The 18,327-nt window shown below is 43.1% G+C and overlaps 1 protein-coding gene across 3 annotated transcripts in view; it reads left to right on the top strand.

The window, feature by feature from the left end:
- Positions 1-1,980: 1,980 nt before the first annotated feature.
- ITGA6 (integrin subunit alpha 6) overlaps positions 1,981-18,327 on the top strand; it is a 42,987-nt gene continuing 26,640 nt past the window's right edge. Inside the window, exon 1 of one of the 3 annotated variants that reach the window (XM_048061610.2) lies at positions 1,981-2,249. In XM_048061610.2, coding sequence (XP_047917567.2) covers positions 2,089-2,249 — 161 coding nt within the window. In that variant the 5' untranslated portion in view covers positions 1,981-2,088. The remainder of the gene's footprint in view (positions 2,250-18,327) is intronic. The other 2 variants (XM_048061608.2, XM_048061609.2) reach the window with 2 other exon arrangements.

Raw genomic sequence — 18,327 nt, 5'->3', positions numbered from 1 at the left:
TAAGCAGGCAGCTTGAAAACTTGGCTACAGCAAAGCAGTTGTTATATCTATATATAATATAGATAATAAAGATAGCTACTCAGCTTTGATCTGGCCATTGCCTTTCTTAGAATTGCTTTGTTACGCATAGCAGCGTGGTCATGTTTAATTGGTCATCATGCCTAATGTTGGTCCCCCTTTATCCAGAGATGGCATGAAGGAATTGCTGAGGTATGTGTTAATTATCTATAATCCACAGCATTTTTTTTTTGAGGAAGGGCAAAGGAAGGAAATAGACATTTTTCAAACATTTTTTTCCTCTCCTCACATGCAGCAAATTAAAATAGTACAAAATGATGAGATCCAAGGTAACTCTAAGCTGTTTGTGCGCACTTCTGCTCCACCCTTTATGCAGTCTATTTTTGTTGTTCCTGGTGTGGTCACTTGAGACAGGCTTTAATACAACTATGTCTTGGAATGCGTGTTACTGCATCTGGAGATGAGAAAGACATTGCTGAAGGGAAACATCTATGGGTAACAACAAACAGGTAAAACATGCCCAGGCAGCGCTGGTGGGAGGGAGAGGCAGATGTCAGATGAACCTAATGTGCCAAAGTAATTCATGTGGCTCAGGATACAGCGTGGAAGTACTGTGACTCCTAACAGGAGTTACTAAGTACAAGTATTGCTTTTACAGTTACTGTAAGAGTATTATAGCATGCGAGTTTAAATGGTCCTGAAGGGCACATTGCTAAGATTTTGGTACAGACATCAACACTGTTTTAAAAAGACTTGTTTTCAAATCTTTACTAATTACTGTGAAATACACGGATTTGAGTAAGCCTACTTTATTGTAATTAGACTGGGACCCTTCCCTCTATGAGCCTTCGGTGAAACTGTAGGGCAGTGTTCGTGCCAGTACAGTTTTCTGCCATGGCAGTGACTGCAAAGTGATTGAACAACGGATTAAGACTTGGAATGATTGAGGCAAGAGCAAGCCGGGAAGGTTCCTAATAGCAGTAAATATCAGGGAGCCTAATTTAACAACATGCTTTGTTTCCACATTAGATGCACATTTCTCGTGTGTTTTCTCCTCTCTTTTGATCAAGGGTGTTTTGGTCTTGAGCCAAAGACTTGTCTATACATGGAGTTATCCTAGAATAATTACTCTGGAAAAAGTAGCCTGGATTAACTCCCTGGGAGCATGGTATTGTTCCAGAAGAAATTATTTGGAGTATTATCATGTGTGAGGGCTCAAATCTCTATTATTATTTTTATTATTATTTTTCTGGAATCTTGTGGGGAAAAAAGCTTCCCTTCTCCTGTCTCAGATGCTGGTGGAAAAAAAGTATTGTCATGTTGCTTGACAGGTGAAAGGTTTCCAAGACCTTGTGTTCACTTCCCTAACCCAGAGCCCTAAAACAAGACTAGGTTGACACCTTGAACCCCTCTCCTGGGTGGATGAAGTGCACTGAGGTACACCTGCACTTTTGAGTTAGTGAGGTTACTCTTTTGGAACTACGGCTGAAAGCATGAGATAAAATAGGGGATACTAAACCACGTACTGTTTTCAAACGCTTGAAGCGTAAGGGTAAGGTACCCGTTTAAGGACAGGAAAGGCAGTGAAGGAATGAGGTTTAAAGAAGCGTGTTCCCACGTGCTGTCTAAAGAGTCTGGCAAACACAGGTACAAAGTCGCTGACTCTTTTTCCCTCGTGCTGTGCCCTTTGGGGACCGCAGACCGCAGCGCTGTCGGGCGGCCCCTTGGGGAAGGCGGGCTGCAGGTGCTCACCGCCCGGCCCCTTTGCTCGTAGCCGCCGGGGCCCGCTGTTCTTTTCCGTCCCAACCTCCCAGAAGCAGGGGCTGGGGGCGAGGGAGGCGGGGCGGCGCCCTCGGCTGGGCCGTGCCGTGCCGTGCCGTGCCCTGCGGGGCGGGGGCCGGCGGACATTTTGTGCCGCCCCCGCTGCGGAGGCGCGGGGCTGCTCGGCGGGAGCCGCCGCGCGGGGGCCGGGCGGGGCGGGGCGGGGCGGGCTCCGTGCGGCGGGGCGCAGCGGGGGAGCGGCGGCGCTCGGCGGATCGGCGGCGGCTTTCCCGTGCCCGGCAGGCGCAGATGGCGGCCGCGCTCCTCTTGTACCTGCCCCTCCTGCCGGGGCTGGCCGGCGCCTTCAACCTGGACACAGAGCGCGTGATCGTGCGGCGCGGCGAGCCGGGCAGCCTCTTCGGCTTCTCCCTAGCCATGCACCGGCAGCTGCAGCCGCAGGAGAGACGGCTGTAAGTGCTCCCGCCGGGTCCGCGTCCCTTCCACCGCCGGAGCGCTACCCGGCACGCAGCCCCCGCCCGGCGGCACGCGGGGGGCTTCGGGGGAGGGACGGGGGACACGGGCGGCACCTGCCCCGAGCGCCCGGGGGCAGCGAGGGGCCGCCCGGCCGCCCCGGGGGGGGCTCGGCGGGGCAGAGGAGCAAAAATCCCGGCGAGGACCGCGCGCGGCGGCGGCTGTGCCCCGGGCCCGGGCCGATCTCGGCCTCGGCCGCCCAGTGCAGCGCGGGCGCCCCCGCTGCGGAGCGGGCAGGTGGGAGGCGGAGCGGGGGGGCGCAAAGCGCTGCTGGCGGGGCGAGGGGAGAGCCGGGAGCCCCTCTGCGAAACGCAGAAAGCAGAGCAAGGCTTCTTTGTGCGTCGTCGGGAGAACTGAGGGTTCCTTGCTTTCCGTGGAGGTAACTGATTAGTCTTGTCCTGTGCGGTAGTGCTGGATGGAGTGTGTCTTGTGTAAGGTATTGTTAGGAAACGAATGTCTCTTACCCCAAGTGCTTAGTTTTGATTTAAGGGAAGATGAGCCTGTTGTTGTATATCAAGTGTACGGGAGAAGGAAGTTGGGAAGAAATCGTATCCTCGATAAAGTTAACAGATAAACGTTGTTAAAAGTTCTTTGTACCTGTTTTGCTCAGGTTCACGTTTTGTATGATTTCGTAGAAATTACAGTGTGTAAAGGAGTATAAATCACAGGTTCCATCTTCTGTCTGGTATGCAATGTGACCCAGTTGTATAGCCTGAAGAATCAAACACGGATCTGAGTTTCTTTCTAGAGGCCCTTGACTTAATTCTTGGCAGGATTACGTGTGCATTGGTCTCACTTAGTTCTACTAAGAAAGCAGTGCCTGAAGGTTATTAGTTGGCCATTATGTTGTCAAATGCTGATAGAATGAGTGCGTCAGACTATGCAGAGATGGAAAGCCAATTAGTCAGTAGAAATACAAGAGCAGTCACAGTATTCAAACTGGTTTGTAGTGTTTGACTGAAATGCCTCAGAGATTGTTAGCATGAAAGTTGTGTATTGTATGTACAGTGAGTGCTTCCTCTGGCAGTCCAAGTCTGAGTACAGAGCAGAGCCAGATGCTAACTGTGTTGGCATGGCTTTCTGAATCCAGGCTTTCATGAGAAGCAGGGGTCTCAAATAGAGGAAAAACCAGACTAGAGAAAGTGTTTTATGATGCATGGTTCTTAGTATGAGATGTCTTGGCTATTTTTTTAAAATTTCTTCTGCGTATTTTAACATAAAGCATTTGAGTGCTGCCCCATGTAGCTGCTTGGAAAACCTGCGTTCAGTTCTTTTACGTAGCACAGCCACGCCACAGTCACTTTGAGCATCATTTTTCTGGAGTAGGGGTAGTAGTAATGCGGCTGAAAAAGATACTAAATGTGCTGGACTGTCACTATCTTTTGTATGGATATAGGCATGTTAAGCTCACTTTGTTACATCTTGTGAAATAAAATGGGAGTTTTAATGGAGAAACTTGAAGTGAAGGCTCTCATATTAGGCTGCATGTTTGTAAATGATGACATGATTTACAAATGAGTGACACTAATATTAAACAATTTGTTTGGCATGTTCCACAGATACTAGTTTCTAAATAGCTTGGCTGTTTATAGGTGGAACAAGCTGTCTGCTCTCCAGGTATTTGGTGAAGTTATGAGAATGGAGATCATGTTGAGGTCTCATACTCAGAAAAGTGCGTAGTCCCTGTATGCTGCCCATTATCTGTAACTAGAGGAACTCTCTCAAGACTGATAGAAGTAATTTTACCATGACATCTCACCAAGGACTGGCTAACTTTAAAGCTCAGTTACAGTTTGAGTGCAGACACTTAAGTGGTTGCTAGAATACCCGAAACCCATTTCATCATTGAAACTTGATTGAAAGTGATACTCGGGTTCTCATGTGGAAGGGAACCCCAGTCCCCCCCAGAAAACCACCCTGCCAACCCCAACTTTATGAAATTAGACACAGGTTATAACTGATATGTGCACAGTCAGTAAGTCCTTGGGAAAACAAAGGAGAAAAGGTGAAATATGTGATTCTGTTCAAGGAATGTTTTAGTCAGTGATGTGGAACAAGATTTGGTAAAACAAGCTGAATGATCCTTAATTTGTCTCTTGCCTCACTGAAGTGATTCTTAAGTGAGATGGTTCTCTCCTCCTGCCTCGACTGGATAATTCAGTGTTAAGCATTATGAAACTGCTTGGTAAGGATGAGGGTGGAGAATGCCGAGGAAGTGTGACAAATAAAGGTACAGCCGAAATAGCCTGTTATTAAACATACTTGCTTTTGATCACCTTTTTTTCTTAAGTCATGGGAGACTACAGATTACATATTAACTTTGAATGGTAATTTTTGTATTTGTCAGTGTTAGATACTAATGCTGTGTTTGCTAATGAGTAATTGCTTAACTCCCCACAGCATGGGTAGATGAATTCTTGAGAACCGCTTTGAATTTACTTGTAAATGGTACTTTGTATGAGATTGTGGATTGGTAACAGGATTTTGTTTTTCTGTGTGAATGTTTTCAGATGAGAAAAGTTGGCAAGTTCATCAGTTGAAGAGGAGAAAAACTTTATTAATTCATAGTAACTGAAAGTGGACTGCTAATGGCATGAGGGTGTGGAAGAGAGCTGAATGCAATCTTAATATGCGTTTGGGGACCATTAACATTACTGTTTGAGGGACTGAGGGCAGCCTGCCTGGCTTTCTGTGCGTAGTTCTGGTCCACTGTCAAACGCGATGAATCCGGTAGCAGAAAAGGCTATGGAGGTTTAAGGAGCTAATGGAGCTCTAAGAAAGCTGGGCTCCTTGCATGAGATTGTTCTGTTTTTAATATGTCAATATGACAAAAATATGGGAGTTCTGCTTTTGAGGGGTGGTAGTGACACAGCGGTGTCTTATGGTCTGCAAACTGGAAGGAGGTTTGTAACTTGGAGGGGCCTGAGACTCGGGGACGGTGTAGCCATAAGAGTAATATGGTTCAAGCTTAAGCAGTTCTGTGATGAAGAATGTGAGGGTATCGAGCATCGATAAACTATACTTAGTATATATGTTAGCTACCATATATATATGTATATACCATGTATATGTATATATAAAGATTGTGTGTGCATACATATACCATTTAAGATATCCCACAGGTCTTTTTCAGTCCTTTTTGGTTATAATCACAGTGATGTAAGAAAATCTCTTGAATTTGAACAAAAGCCCCATACATTTGTGTATAACTTACAATTAATTATGATATTATTTTGAATAGTATTTTGAAGCTGAATTAATGTAGGCTTCTTACTGTTTGAGGCAAAAAAGGATGAAGCTATGGTAATAGAAGTTCAGGATCTTACCAGAAGAAAAGCTGTGTGGCTGAAAGCTGTGGATAGGCACTTTATGCCAAACCTGTGCTGACCATTAGCAGCTATAAAGCCTTAAAAATTGTAGTGTCTTACTGGAATTTTTACTCGTGGCAGGTTTTGCTGATAGTGCATATCTCCACTGTGAGCCATTATAGCAACATAAAACAAAGTTGCCTTTGGTCAGCAAGGCTGCTGACATTGCTGTACTGCTGCAGTGTATCCTCGGTGGCATTTAGCCAGTGTTTCTGTGTTGTCTGAGGGCTTGTGCTCACTTTGCTTGAGCAACAAAAGAGCTGGATTATGCCGGTCTGCAGTGGAAAATGACAGTTCCTGCTTGCAGATCTATTGTAGAGTAATTCAAAGTTCAGGTGAACTGAATTAATCATGCTGTGTATATTTGCATCTTCAGGATTTAAAGGCCTTAATAGCGCTGGTCTTTAGAGCTTCTGTTTATACCAAAAAAAAATGCTTTATTATTGAACTTGAAGATTTATTATTGAAGAAATAAAGCTTTTTTCCTGTGCTAAGTTTGAGTTATTCTGTGGGTTATCTGTGGCAGAGATACAGCTGACAGGTTTTGTGGTCAGGTTTACAAACGATTGGAGACTATGATGTAATTTTCACTGTCTGGCAGCAGGTCTGGCCTTTGTCTTGCCTGTGGCGGGGCAGAGCTGTGGGGCACAGAAGTGCATGGCACGGCAAGGAGCTCCCCACAGAGGCTGCCCTACAGAGGCTTTGCCCTTCCAGCACAGCTGTTCAGAGAGGGCAGGTTGCCCTAGTCAAGGAATTTCCTTTGCTTCTGTGGCAAAACCCTTTTCCTGAACAGCAGAAGCGAGCTTTATGCAAGTTGTGTTTATAGGATATTGTGGTCTGTATGGTTATGTTATTTCCAGTGGTTTTTGTTTGTTTTCTGTTGTCCCCCACCTGGTGCGGTAGGTGGACGTGAGGCTTTGCTAGCACAACTGTGGTACAAACAGGGCCCACGCTGGGAAGTTGTGCTCGTGTAGCTGCGTTCATACGTCCTGCCTGCAAGGCACGGGTCACAGCAAAAATGTGCTTCTGCCACAGTTCAGTCCAGGTGGCTCTGAAAAGGCTGTGTCGGGGAAGATAAGCCACAATACAGTCCTTTTCCGTCAGCTGTGTGCATTGGCAGATTCAACTTCTCTGCAGTGTTGACTGGCATGACAGATGTTCATAGCGTAGAGCCAGCCTTCCTATGTGGTAAATGGCAAACCTCTTTTCCCAGTCCTCTGTCCCTTTGAGAAATTTGTTTTTTTTGGGAGGTCATATACCTCTTGAAAAACAACATTTTTTTTTTTATGGTCACCTAGAGGTGCATGATCTAACTCAGCTCTGTGGTAGATACTTCTGTTACGTTGATACTATTAAGAATTAGCAAAATAGTAATTAATTGCTCTGTAAGTGTAAGCCTTCCGTGAGTCAGGACTGTAGCATATGACTTTTGTCTGCACTGATAAATAACCTTCTGTTCGGACTCCAGCTTTGAGAAACAGCCCAGGCAATCAGCTTCAATTAAAGCTCATAAAACTGTTACGCTCTTCCTGTTAGATGCAGGTACCTGGTACAACTCCTTGGTTTCATAGCTTTAAGTTTTTGCCTTTGCTGAGACTGATGAATCAGTTTCTAATGTAAGAGGTACTGTCTATTTGGTTTGGTGGGGTTGCTCAAGCATAAAATATATAGGGTAGAGGTGATGACAGGCTTAGAAGCATTTTGATTTATACTTTTCTTATTTTTAAGTATCTCAGTAAGTGTGAATGGGGTGAATGTGAATCTGTGAAAGCACAAATTAATGTCTCTTCAGGCTGTGTGTTTGGAAGGAGAAAAGCATTCTGTAAGCTGCCACTCAGTGTCAAATGCAGACCTGCCAAGCCCTTGCAAGAACATTAAAATAGAAGTAATGGCTCAATTAACCAAAATCACTTTAAGCTCCTCTGGTCCAAGTCTGTTGTACTCGACCCCTTCTCAGAGGATTGAATATACCAAGTAGTTCATATTAAATAATTTTAAGGTATAAGTCAACCCTGATGAACACAGCATACGCTAGCACAGAGAGCTCTCTCTTGCAGCCAAAGTATCAGATACATCGCAGGAACAGGATTGAAAAGTTAATCTTACATCTTCTAAAACTAGCAAGGTTAGACTTGTACTGTACAACACAGTATGAGCAGGGGCAGACCTTGATCTCGGGAAGGAGGAGAAGGCTTTTCTCTTCGCTAATCTGAATGAAAACTAATGAGCTGCACAACATGAGAGTTGAGGACAAAGAAAAGCATTCTCCTTGACAAGTTGTCTTGTTCTTGAGCAGAGGCTGAGGCTCCCGACAATACTGCTTAATTATGTCTGAAAAATGGGCAGAAAAGTGCTGGGAGAGGGCTCGCAGTTAGAAAAACTTCCTACTCTTCCCGTGCTTTTCAGGCTAAGCTCAAAGTAGACATGTCTGTTTGTGCACATCTGACTTGTCTTCAGTGAAACTGTCCATGAAATATTCCATTGTGAAAAGGAGTTGTAAAACTTCACGTTGTTTGTTGTAAATATGGCGTGTGGAGGAGAATTCATCATATCTGGCATACAGGTCAGCTTGAGTACAGCAATGAATGGGCTGAAATGTATTTTAATATTTGTCTCTAAAACCGGAGGTGGGAGTGAGGTGGAGAAGCATTTTTGCTGCAGTTCCCTCCATCCGCCTGGGGCCTGCAGCGAGGCGCGGGGTGCCAGGGCACGCGTGCTGCCTGCCTGCTCTGCCCTGCTTGCCAGCTGCTGGCTGACGCTGGGCGAAGAATCGAGGCTCTGTGCAGCGCTGGCATCTTGAAGCCTTCAGCTGGCAAACAGCTGCTTGAAGCTCGTTGCTGTCCTGGTCTTACTGATTGACTGGCACGAGAACATTTCTGGTGCTCTTCCGACTTAAAACGTGACCCCTCTGGCTACAGAAGGGTAGGAAGCAAGGGAGACAGAATGTTGACCAAGATGGAGGGTGTAGGAGGGTGCCATTCAAATATCTGAAGTATGTAGCATGCGTGACACACGGCTTGTCTTTCTGTGTGCTGCTCTGTTCTAGGACATCAGGGGTTGGAGCAGGCTTCCCAGGAGTCCTTCTGCAACAGGCGCATTTAAGTGAGCACTGTGTAGTTACATTAGCTGTGAGCTGGAAGCTTGAAATACAGCTTTTTTTTTTTTTTTTTTTGAAGATGTAGTTTTCCTTTGGTATCTGTTTTAATTTTCCAAGGTTTATGAGGTCTGGAGAGCAGCAAAGAGCTTTTAAGCAGTTGTGCACAGAGATGAAGTGTACTGGGAGTGTCAGGCACAGAGAGGCAGCTGTGCCAGAGTGACTGTCAGAAGATATGCTATAATTTCTGTATCAATTTCACTCTTGTGCTAACTAACTTGATGGTGAGTAAGACTCCTTCAGCTGTCAAATACTTTAAGAATAAGCCACAAGGCAACCCTCCCATCATCAGGAATGGATCTGTCTTCATCCTGATGTGGGATTGTATGTACTGTATTGTCTGGTGTTAAAAGTAATTCATCTGTGTAGTCCTAATTCATCCCCTTTTTGTTACAGTCCACTAGAAGAAATGTCTTGTACCTTGGAAGGAGGGAGTAAATAGTCTGTGTTGCAACTACCTTGGAAACATTGGCCAACCACATCAGTCTGTACCTGGACTATTGGATGGAGCTGATCTGTAACTGTACAAGACAAATGTAAATCTTTGTAGTGTAACTATCAAATTGATTACATTTAATTAACCAATTTTTATTATCTAAGATTCTTAGAAGTCTCTTTTCTGTCAGCTGCCCTTTAATAAATATTCTGCAGCTGTATAAACTTTTTCATCCAAAAATCTCTATGCAGTTTATAGTGTTGTTTATTGTTTCTTTTTCTTTAACTGTGAAATAGGAATCATAGAATATCTGGGTTGGAAGGGACCCACAAGGATCATTGAGTCCAACTCCTGGGTCCCCAAAGGACACCCCCCCTCCCAAATATATATATATGTATATATATATTAAAAATCAGATCATGTGTCTGAGAGTGCTGTCCAAACGATTCTTGAACTCTGGCAGGCTCAGTGGCATGACCACTTCCCTGGGTAGCCTCTTCCAGTGCCCGACCACCCTCTCCTTGAAGAACCTTTTCCTGATATCCAGGAATAAAGAGGATGACTAAATCATTGTTACAGCACAAGCTACGACAAGTGCAATTTTCTTTGTAGTATGTTTTACTAATGCTGCTACTGTTAATTTGCAAATAACAAAGATAAACTTACGCAGAATTAAGACAGGTAGCTTGCCGCCTCATAAATGTTTTTTCTCGAATGATAGCAAGCAGAGAATAATGGTTTTACCAATCCATTTCGTTGCTGTCTGGATTCTCCACAAAGTAAAACAGAACATTTCCCAAATTAGTGTATTGGGTTGCCTGGCATATTACAGCAGCAAATTGTCAACAGCCAGAATGGGCTGTCCTTCTCTGTTGAACTCTACCTAAAACCCTTTCCACATGTGTCATGTGTCAATTTTGTAAGGAATGTAATGTCATAAATTTTTCTTAAAAAATACCTCATTCCTTTCAGAAGAACTCCAGTTAAAATCAGCTGTTGTTTGAATGTTTAGAAGACAGCCTGGGATGGATGGATCATTCTAGTTGTAACTGTAAGAATACCACATACATAGAAAGGACAAGACCGAGATTAGGCTATCAGGCAAATGCCTGTTTAAAAACAAGCAAAAATCTGTATTATTGAATGAGTACATGGTGGTCTGTACTGTGAAACGTAGCTATAAAATTAACACCTCATAGTGGTATTTAGCAATGGTAGGTTACGGTAAAAGACAGGAATATTTGAAAAAAGTATACAAAATGGTCTGGAAGTATTTATTAGTATTATATATTGTTGACTGAGATATATAAAATCAAGTTGCTGCTTTGAAAGTAATGTCAGGAGAATAATAACCTAGAAAACCAAAAGTGAATGCGGGGAAAGAAGTTCTAGTTCCATTTTTAAGAGAATTAACATATTAAACATAAGTGAACTGAAACATAGGTTAATAAAGCTCCCTTTGTGACTTTAGCATCAAATATACTGTATTCTTTTATCCTTAGCATTAAGATACCTAGAGTATTGCGTGTGTTACGACTATTTTGAGAATTCCAAAGCTATTGCATTGGGGAAAAAAAAAGAGCTGTAGTTACCTTCTTTTAGATCAGGCCAGATGTATTCCCCTGTGAAGTACCAGAGAGTAGATTTTGTATGGCTTTGAAATGATAGTAGAGGGTATAAAATACTGGTTCTCAAATTATGATTTTTTGGGAGCATTTGCTAGTATGGCCTGGCCGTGTTTGGCTCTGTTGGAGTGTTGGCTGTTTTTCTCGTTTCCTGATACAGAACTGTATCTAAAAATGTCATTTCCTAATATTGATTTCCTTTAAGCAGTTGTAATAATGTGCATGAGGATGTTATGACTGTGTTTGGAAGGGAGAAGTTCCCCAGGGTCATGCATAGAAGCAAGAGTGGTTCACGGGATGCTCCCTGTCTAGATGCAATCTACAGCATAAAAATGTTCTCGAGCCCCTCCAGGGTAACATCTATGGATACTACGCTGGATTTTGCTGTCAGCTAGTGTGAGCTTCTACGTTACTTTTCAGCTGTTTTCATCTTTGCATTTGTTTTCTCCTTTCAAAGATCCTTGTGGATCCTTGAGACACAAGGAAAAGCAAATAGGAACTATTAGCATTTTTATTAATTGAGTTTGCTGACATAGTCTGATAGTGTCCATAGGAATGACAGAATTTCTGACAGACGCTTACCATTATTTCCTTTTCAATGAAGATTGCCAATGCAATTTTTCAAATGGAGATGTGTTTAGCTTCTGCCTGGTTCAGTTGGCATTGATATCCTCCTCAAAAGTAGGCCTATAAAATAGGTCTTTAAGAGATAAAGTAGAACAAGATTGAAAATACACAGGGAACAAGTGGTGCCTGTAATGCCTGTGGTTGTTTGCTCAGCAGCACATGCCTAGGTCAAAGGTCTGAGGGAAATGCATGTTTATCCTGGAAGTGCTCAAAAGTGGCAGCCAGCTGTTGCTGATAGCAAGCGTGTTGTCCTCATGTGTAGTTGAATTTTCTGGGTCCCTCTTTTCTTGTAGCTCTTTTCGCATTACTTTTGTAAGGGCATCATAAGGACTAGTCAGTCTTGCACTTTGTTATCAGTGCTGCTGAAACTGCGTAGTGGTTAAATCTGCTGGTGTTCTCTGGGCTGTGCTTAGCAGCGTGCATGAAAACAGATCGTATTTAATTGGCCACGTTTGTTTAGTGTGAAACAACTTTAAGTGGAAACCACGTTACTTTCTTGGCTAAGATGCTAAAATAAATTTGCTATGTATTTCTTATTTTTTCATATGCAACCAACTGTTGTAGGAGCTACTAACAATCTGGCATAATTGTGCAAGTCCATGTAAACTCTTCATCCACTCAGCTTATTTTTCTGATAGAGAAATGTTTGATAATTATGTAGTCTGGCCCCAGAATATTGCTGAAGAGTTAGGCTTCTTCTCTCTTCTCAGCTGTACTGTATTCCTGCATGTCCTGGAAAAATCCTCTCTAGATATCAGGTCAGATCCAGTCCTAGTAATAGCTGAAATACTGTTTGCACAACTTTCTGCCTGCAGGAAAACAGGGTGTTAAAAATTCCTGAAAGAAATAATTATTCCTCAAGTGAGAAAGTGGGAAGTTGTGGAGGATAGGAAAAAAAAATATATGGGTAAGGGGAGGCATGTAAAACTTAGGCATGTGTGCATGTGGAGGGGGAGCACTATGTAGCTGTAGAGAATGCAGTGGGTTTCTTGGCATAGTCTGAAATGTAAGTTATTTTGCAAACAGAAAAATCTTGTTCTGAGATTTTGCAAGCTTGTTGAAATTCTCCCTCTTTGTACATTCCTACTCGTAGTAAAATATAACATCCTCCACAGATCTGTTTAGAGAGAAGTTTGTTGTGAACATAAGATTTATTTCTGTATTTGATCAATGGTTCAATATCTGCATGTAACATAAGAAAAAGCTGCTTAAGAGTCCCAGCTGTTGGGGCATTTCCTTTTGATGTACAACTTGGTTCTCCTACAAAAAATACCTTGTTGGATTGACATTCTTCGAAGCGATGTGAATGCCAGTGTTTTCAGTTAATTTGAAGGGGGAGGGATATGTGTCAGTCAGTACATGTGCCCAGTGACACATCTGCTTTTGTGATTAAGTTCATGGCTTGAAGAAAAGCTTACAAAATTGTTGATGCTGTTGCATGCATTTAACACAGGAGTATGATGATTTTAAGACAGAAGGGGTTATTTCAACTCTCTGCTTTAGTGTACAAGTGACTTCCAGCTATCTTTGTGTTTGCTGGCTGTTTGTGTACTCGTCCTCTGAAATACTAATTAGGGATTACGTATGGAGAAAGTACATTCCGTGTCTAGACGCATGGTTGTGCACTGTGGACAGAGCCTTTCAGCCTGCTCCCCAGGTGCGCGCCTCTGGTGTCTTGGGCTTATTTTGGCAGCTGGGACAGCACAGTGCAACTCAGGGCACAGCTTCTGGACTTGGTCTCGCATGGATGAGCTTGGTACCTGTTAGCTGAACGAAGAGAAGAACTTTGTCAGATGGTGAATCTGCCAGCATCGCATATCGCCATTTCTGTGGTTGTGTATCTAGTGCAAGAGGTTTATGTCTGTCTTGCTCCCCCATCTATGACTAAGGGGGAGAGCAGGGGGAAGGTGGAGGAAAGGGAGCAGTGTCTCACAAAGTGGATGGACTGATGAAGGAACGATGGCTTCTGTGAGCTTGGGAAATAGCTGCTTTTCATGTTACAGAGGGCCGTGGAGAGTAGTAGCTGCAGCCCATGGATTCTAGCATGAGATGTCCATCCCTCTTACTGTACTTCCTTCATGCCTTTTAATGGTTTCATTGTGGTCTTATATGAAACTGATATACTTCACTCAGTGAGATAAATAGAGGAATGACACTTCAACCCAAATACTTATTCTGCGCTGCATTAAAGCTGCATTTTTTTAAATGGCTTTTGGCATGTTGATAAACAGTATATGCCTGTTATGGTTGTTACCTCTCTAACAAACACTGCCTTCAAAGGCTGACTGGGAGCACTGCTCTTTCAGATTGCTCTTTGGGAAAAAAAAAAGTCTGAGCAATTGTTTCTATATTCATGTTCATTGTCTAAAACACGTACCTAGCAAATGATGTGATACTCCTAGTATTTCTTTGAAGTTCAAATGGAGGTGGTATATATTGTGAGAGTACTAAGACAAGTCCTACAAATGAGATGAAGCGTAAATCTGAACTCTAAAATTTTACATCGTATGAATGGCCAGCAGCCCAGTTATAGAAGATAGTAATTCCTGAGTACCAGAGCCTGTAGAGTGAGCATGCCTGGTGGCAGCAGCCACTTCTTTACCAGCCTGTTTTGCTGGAGGAGCTCAGGCAATGCTGGACCAGAAGCCCTTTTTTTGGGTGGTAGCTGGCACAAGAGCCAGATTCCAGCGTGGGGAAGGTGTGTGAAACAGCAGCGAGCAGCAGGGATGGAAAATTGACTCGGAATGTGCTTGCATTAGCTGGGACGGCTGGGTTACTACTGCTTTCTTGTAGCCACTCTTGCTAGCTTGTCTTTCTGCTGTTGCACCTCAGTGCACTGTAGCTGCTTGCAGACAACGGTGGGATTTACATGGATTTGCACCTGATGTGGACAGGGTGGCTGGGAGCAATGGCTGGGCTGGGAGCTGAGTGCCAGGACCTTGACTCCAAGTTCATTTCCTTAAGCAGCACATTGTCACTTCTTGAGTTAAACTCCATATTACTAAGAGGATTTCATGCAGTAACAGGCAGCACCACGACGTTCCAAAATCTGGGTGAAAATCCCTTTTAACACTATGTCTTTTATAATTTTATCACAGATTAATTATAAAACAATCTAATAATTTTTTTATGGTATCACTTATGGTATCAGGTCTGTTCCTAGCATGAGACATTGTTCATTCTTTCAAATCTGGGGGAAAATACAGTTTGTAAGGGAGAAATTAAAACTGTATTATTATACAGTTTTCACATGCTATTTGACATAATGAATGTGTTGCATCTCCTAGTTATAGCAAGACAGTGGTGTACAAAATGGAAAACTATTTTGAAATAGGACTTTGGAACAGAACAGACCGTTTCTTGTATTTTTTTTCTAGGGAAAAAATGCTTTCTACCAATGTAAATGAGATCCGCCAGAAAAAAAATCCATATAGACTGAGCTATTGACTGTGAGGGGAAAGTGTTTATTTTTCCATGTGACTTCAGAAAGTCACTAATTAGTGGCCTTTCCAAAACAACAGGTAGCTTTGTAGTTCCAGTTTTGCTTTGTAGCTTGCCCTGGTCCTTGTGCTGCTTTTGGCTTCTTTTCCTAGCTCCTGTCGTAATCTGCTTCCTGAAAAAGGCTGAACTAATAAAATGAAAATCACAATCCTTTAAATGCCAAGCCTCCGGGCAACAGAGATTGATGGTGTCCTTGGCCATGGCTTTGCATTGGTAGTAGGAAAATGTAACTGTGGAGTAGCAGATTAGGAGAATCATCTGTCACTTAAAATAGCTGTTAATAGCAGCCTGGGAATGATGGGTATCTCTGTAAAAAGCATTGCGAACAAGCTCCCCACTCACACAGTTTCTGGCTGCGTTTTGCTGGGAGGGATGTTTTTTTTGAGAAGCCTGATCCCTTGGTTTGGCTCCAGTTCCCATTAACTGCCTGTGTATGTGGAGGGAAATCTCTGTGCTAATGAGTCCATGGTGTTCCTGTCTTGTCTGTGTTACTACTGGTAGAAGCCAGATCCAGGCACAAAGCAGAGGTGGTGCCAGCTGGATTTAAATGCAGTGTCTGTCCCATTGACCGGCTTCAGTTATGTTGAAACACTCTGTGTTTTAATGTTTCCATCCTCCTCTTTCCTAAAGTTCGAATACTGGAAATCCATCCCGTGGAAGGCACTCTAGATGTCTGCATTGAGAGCAGTGGTCTCTGCCTGGAGGTTTTAAACATTGGGTACATATCTAGGCAGTGGGACTGGTGATTTGGTAGCACAAATTTAATCCAAATATGAGTTAGTGGTTGTTGCTCTACTTTCTTTGTTTCGATCAACAGAATGAAACTCTGGGAGAGTGTGTGGGAGAGGAAAAAGGATGCAGGAGTCTATCTGTCTAGCCAGGAGTGGAAGAAGTTTCATAGCATTTAGCTTCATCGCTTTCCAGATTCGCCCCCCTTGTGTTGATGGAGTCTTTCTGAAAACACAATGAAGTGCGGAGTCTGCAGTGGCAGCATTGTTATCTGAGAATAGCAACCTTAAATTGGACATTTGTGCTCAACGAAGGTTGCAAAATTGGAAATTACTTACACCACTGACTATTTTATTCTGTCTATTTGTGGAAATGGCTAATGGTTAGTTACCCAGGAAACACTGTCAGTGATTTCTGCTCCAGTCTGTTAAAGCTCAGAGCTGGCACTATTAATGTATTGCTACTACTTTTAAAGAAAGGATGGCAAAGATGGGCTGCCTTGTTTGGGGCAGAAGACACCGCAGAAAAGAAAGGAATTTAAGGAATGAAGAAAGCTTTGGAAGATAGAGTAGCTGGGCTCAGTGTAGATCATGGTATTTTTTTGTATTTGTTTAAATCAAAATGTAACTTACTCAATGGAAGCCTCTTCCTTTGATGAACAAGATTTTCTTGCCAAAAATGTTGAAAGATATTCTTCTTCCTTTTGACTTGTTTTCTTTTCAGTTAGTGTTTGTTCCAGAGGTATTGCAATGAATTGCTGACAGCTTTTCTTCTTTGAAGTATGTTGTGAAAACTGTACGTTGTCCTCAGGAAGTTCCAGGCTGTAAGTGAGGAAAAGAACTCCTTGCAGCAGAGTGAGAGGAAAACTTGAAGGAGCTTGGAGGTCTTCTGTGTTGCCTTTGATATGGTTTTCTCACCTTAACTGCAGCTTTCCTTTAGGAAGCAAGGGGTGGTTTCATGGACAGTACTGGAGGGAGTTGAGATAGCTGTGAGCAGAAACTGCTCCAAGTCCCACTGCTGTTTTCATTACCCGAGAAGGATATTGCAGCCACAGCCAGCTACTACACTTCACAAGTTACCGATGAAAGCTGAGAGGACTTCGGATCTGCACCCTACTGCTTAGTATTCTGTATTGCTTGTTAAAATGGAAAGCTGTTTCTGATGTATTTTGCTTTGGATTTAATACCTCCATTGGGCTGTTTTTGGTGAAGACACAGCCGTCTCGCCCAGGTGCAAGGCAGCAGGGTGCTGTGGTGAGGTGGGGGTACTGCTGGGGGCCGTGGTACAACGCCGGTCCCACTGCAAGGGCTCAGGCCTGTCCCGGCGGCAGGTTGTGGTTATGCAGCATCTGCACGAGGCATGCACAGCCCACCTGAGCAAAAACTGCCTCTCACTGACGTGCATTAGTTAAATTGGCATGGTGTGCAGGCCTGGAGCTCTACCTGTGCGATTATCTCAAGTTTGGCCACGAATCTGGGATTGTAAATCTGTCCCTGGCAGCCAGCAGATGCTCATAATTGTCAGTGGGACTTCAGTTATTACCACTGTCTCCATAGAGGTAATTAAGAGAAAGCAATAATTAATCTAATTCTAGCCAATAGAGCAACAGGACTGGTGTATTTGGTCTGACATTAGAATTTTAGTTTGAAATTGGAAAGTGTGTGTTTTAATTATGGGGTATAATTGGAGTTAAAGAGCATTGTAGCATTGTGCCAGGGTGTGAGAGATTCTGCATTTTTCAGCAGTGTCACTTGTTAGACAGTTCTTTTAATCTACAGAAGTGGCATTTTTATTTGGGGTAACGTAATGAAATATTAATAGAAGTTCACTTAACGCTCATGGAAAATCTAATCAGTTTATAGCATGTATTTAAGCAAGATAAATGGGGAAAATCAGGATTAAAGTAATAAGAAGCATCTGATTCTGTAATTTACATGAAGAATAGTATTTTTTTTGGTCTGCTTTTTGGCTCCTAAAAAGCTCAGACTCCAATGGGAACTGGTGCTGAAAAGCATTTACGGTCAGTATGTTGTATGGCTGAGCTTCTTTTATCTGCATAGTAATAAAAGAACCCTGCCATGGGATAGAAAACTCAGTAAAATGTCCATATTCTGGAGTCTTGGGGGTATTTATCTCCAACTGGCTCGGCAGTCTTTCAACCATTATGGATTCTGGAGCCTGACTTCTGGGGCATTCAGGCCTTACAACGTTGTGAGTGTAGCCCATGCACACCATAACAGAGAAGTTAAAATAAATAAAAGGAATTATATTATGATTATATTATGATGGGGAAAAATGAAGAACTTACTATTGCCAGTCTTCATCTGCAAAGGAAGTTCCTTGGCTTTAATTTCAGTGTTTCATCTGCTAATATAAGGAGATGGTGATATCTAGGAAGGCACCTCCTCATCCCCCTCTTCTCCCTTTCCTTTTGCAGAAGAGGTTTTGCTTGCAACAGAGAAGGCTAAAATGGAACGTGCATAGCTGCAGGAGAACTGAACCTGCCTTTTGGCACAATAAGCTGAAACTTGATTAAAATTCTTCTATTAAAACAGAGCAGAATTAGTAACAATACAG

Source organism: Anser cygnoides, chromosome 6 (genome assembly GCF_040182565.1).
Source record: "Anser cygnoides isolate HZ-2024a breed goose chromosome 6, Taihu_goose_T2T_genome, whole genome shotgun sequence".
Taxonomy (NCBI): domain Eukaryota; kingdom Metazoa; phylum Chordata; class Aves; order Anseriformes; family Anatidae; genus Anser; species Anser cygnoides.
Note: the sequence above shows the minus strand (reverse complement) of the source record. Positions and strands in the feature narration are given on the sequence as shown.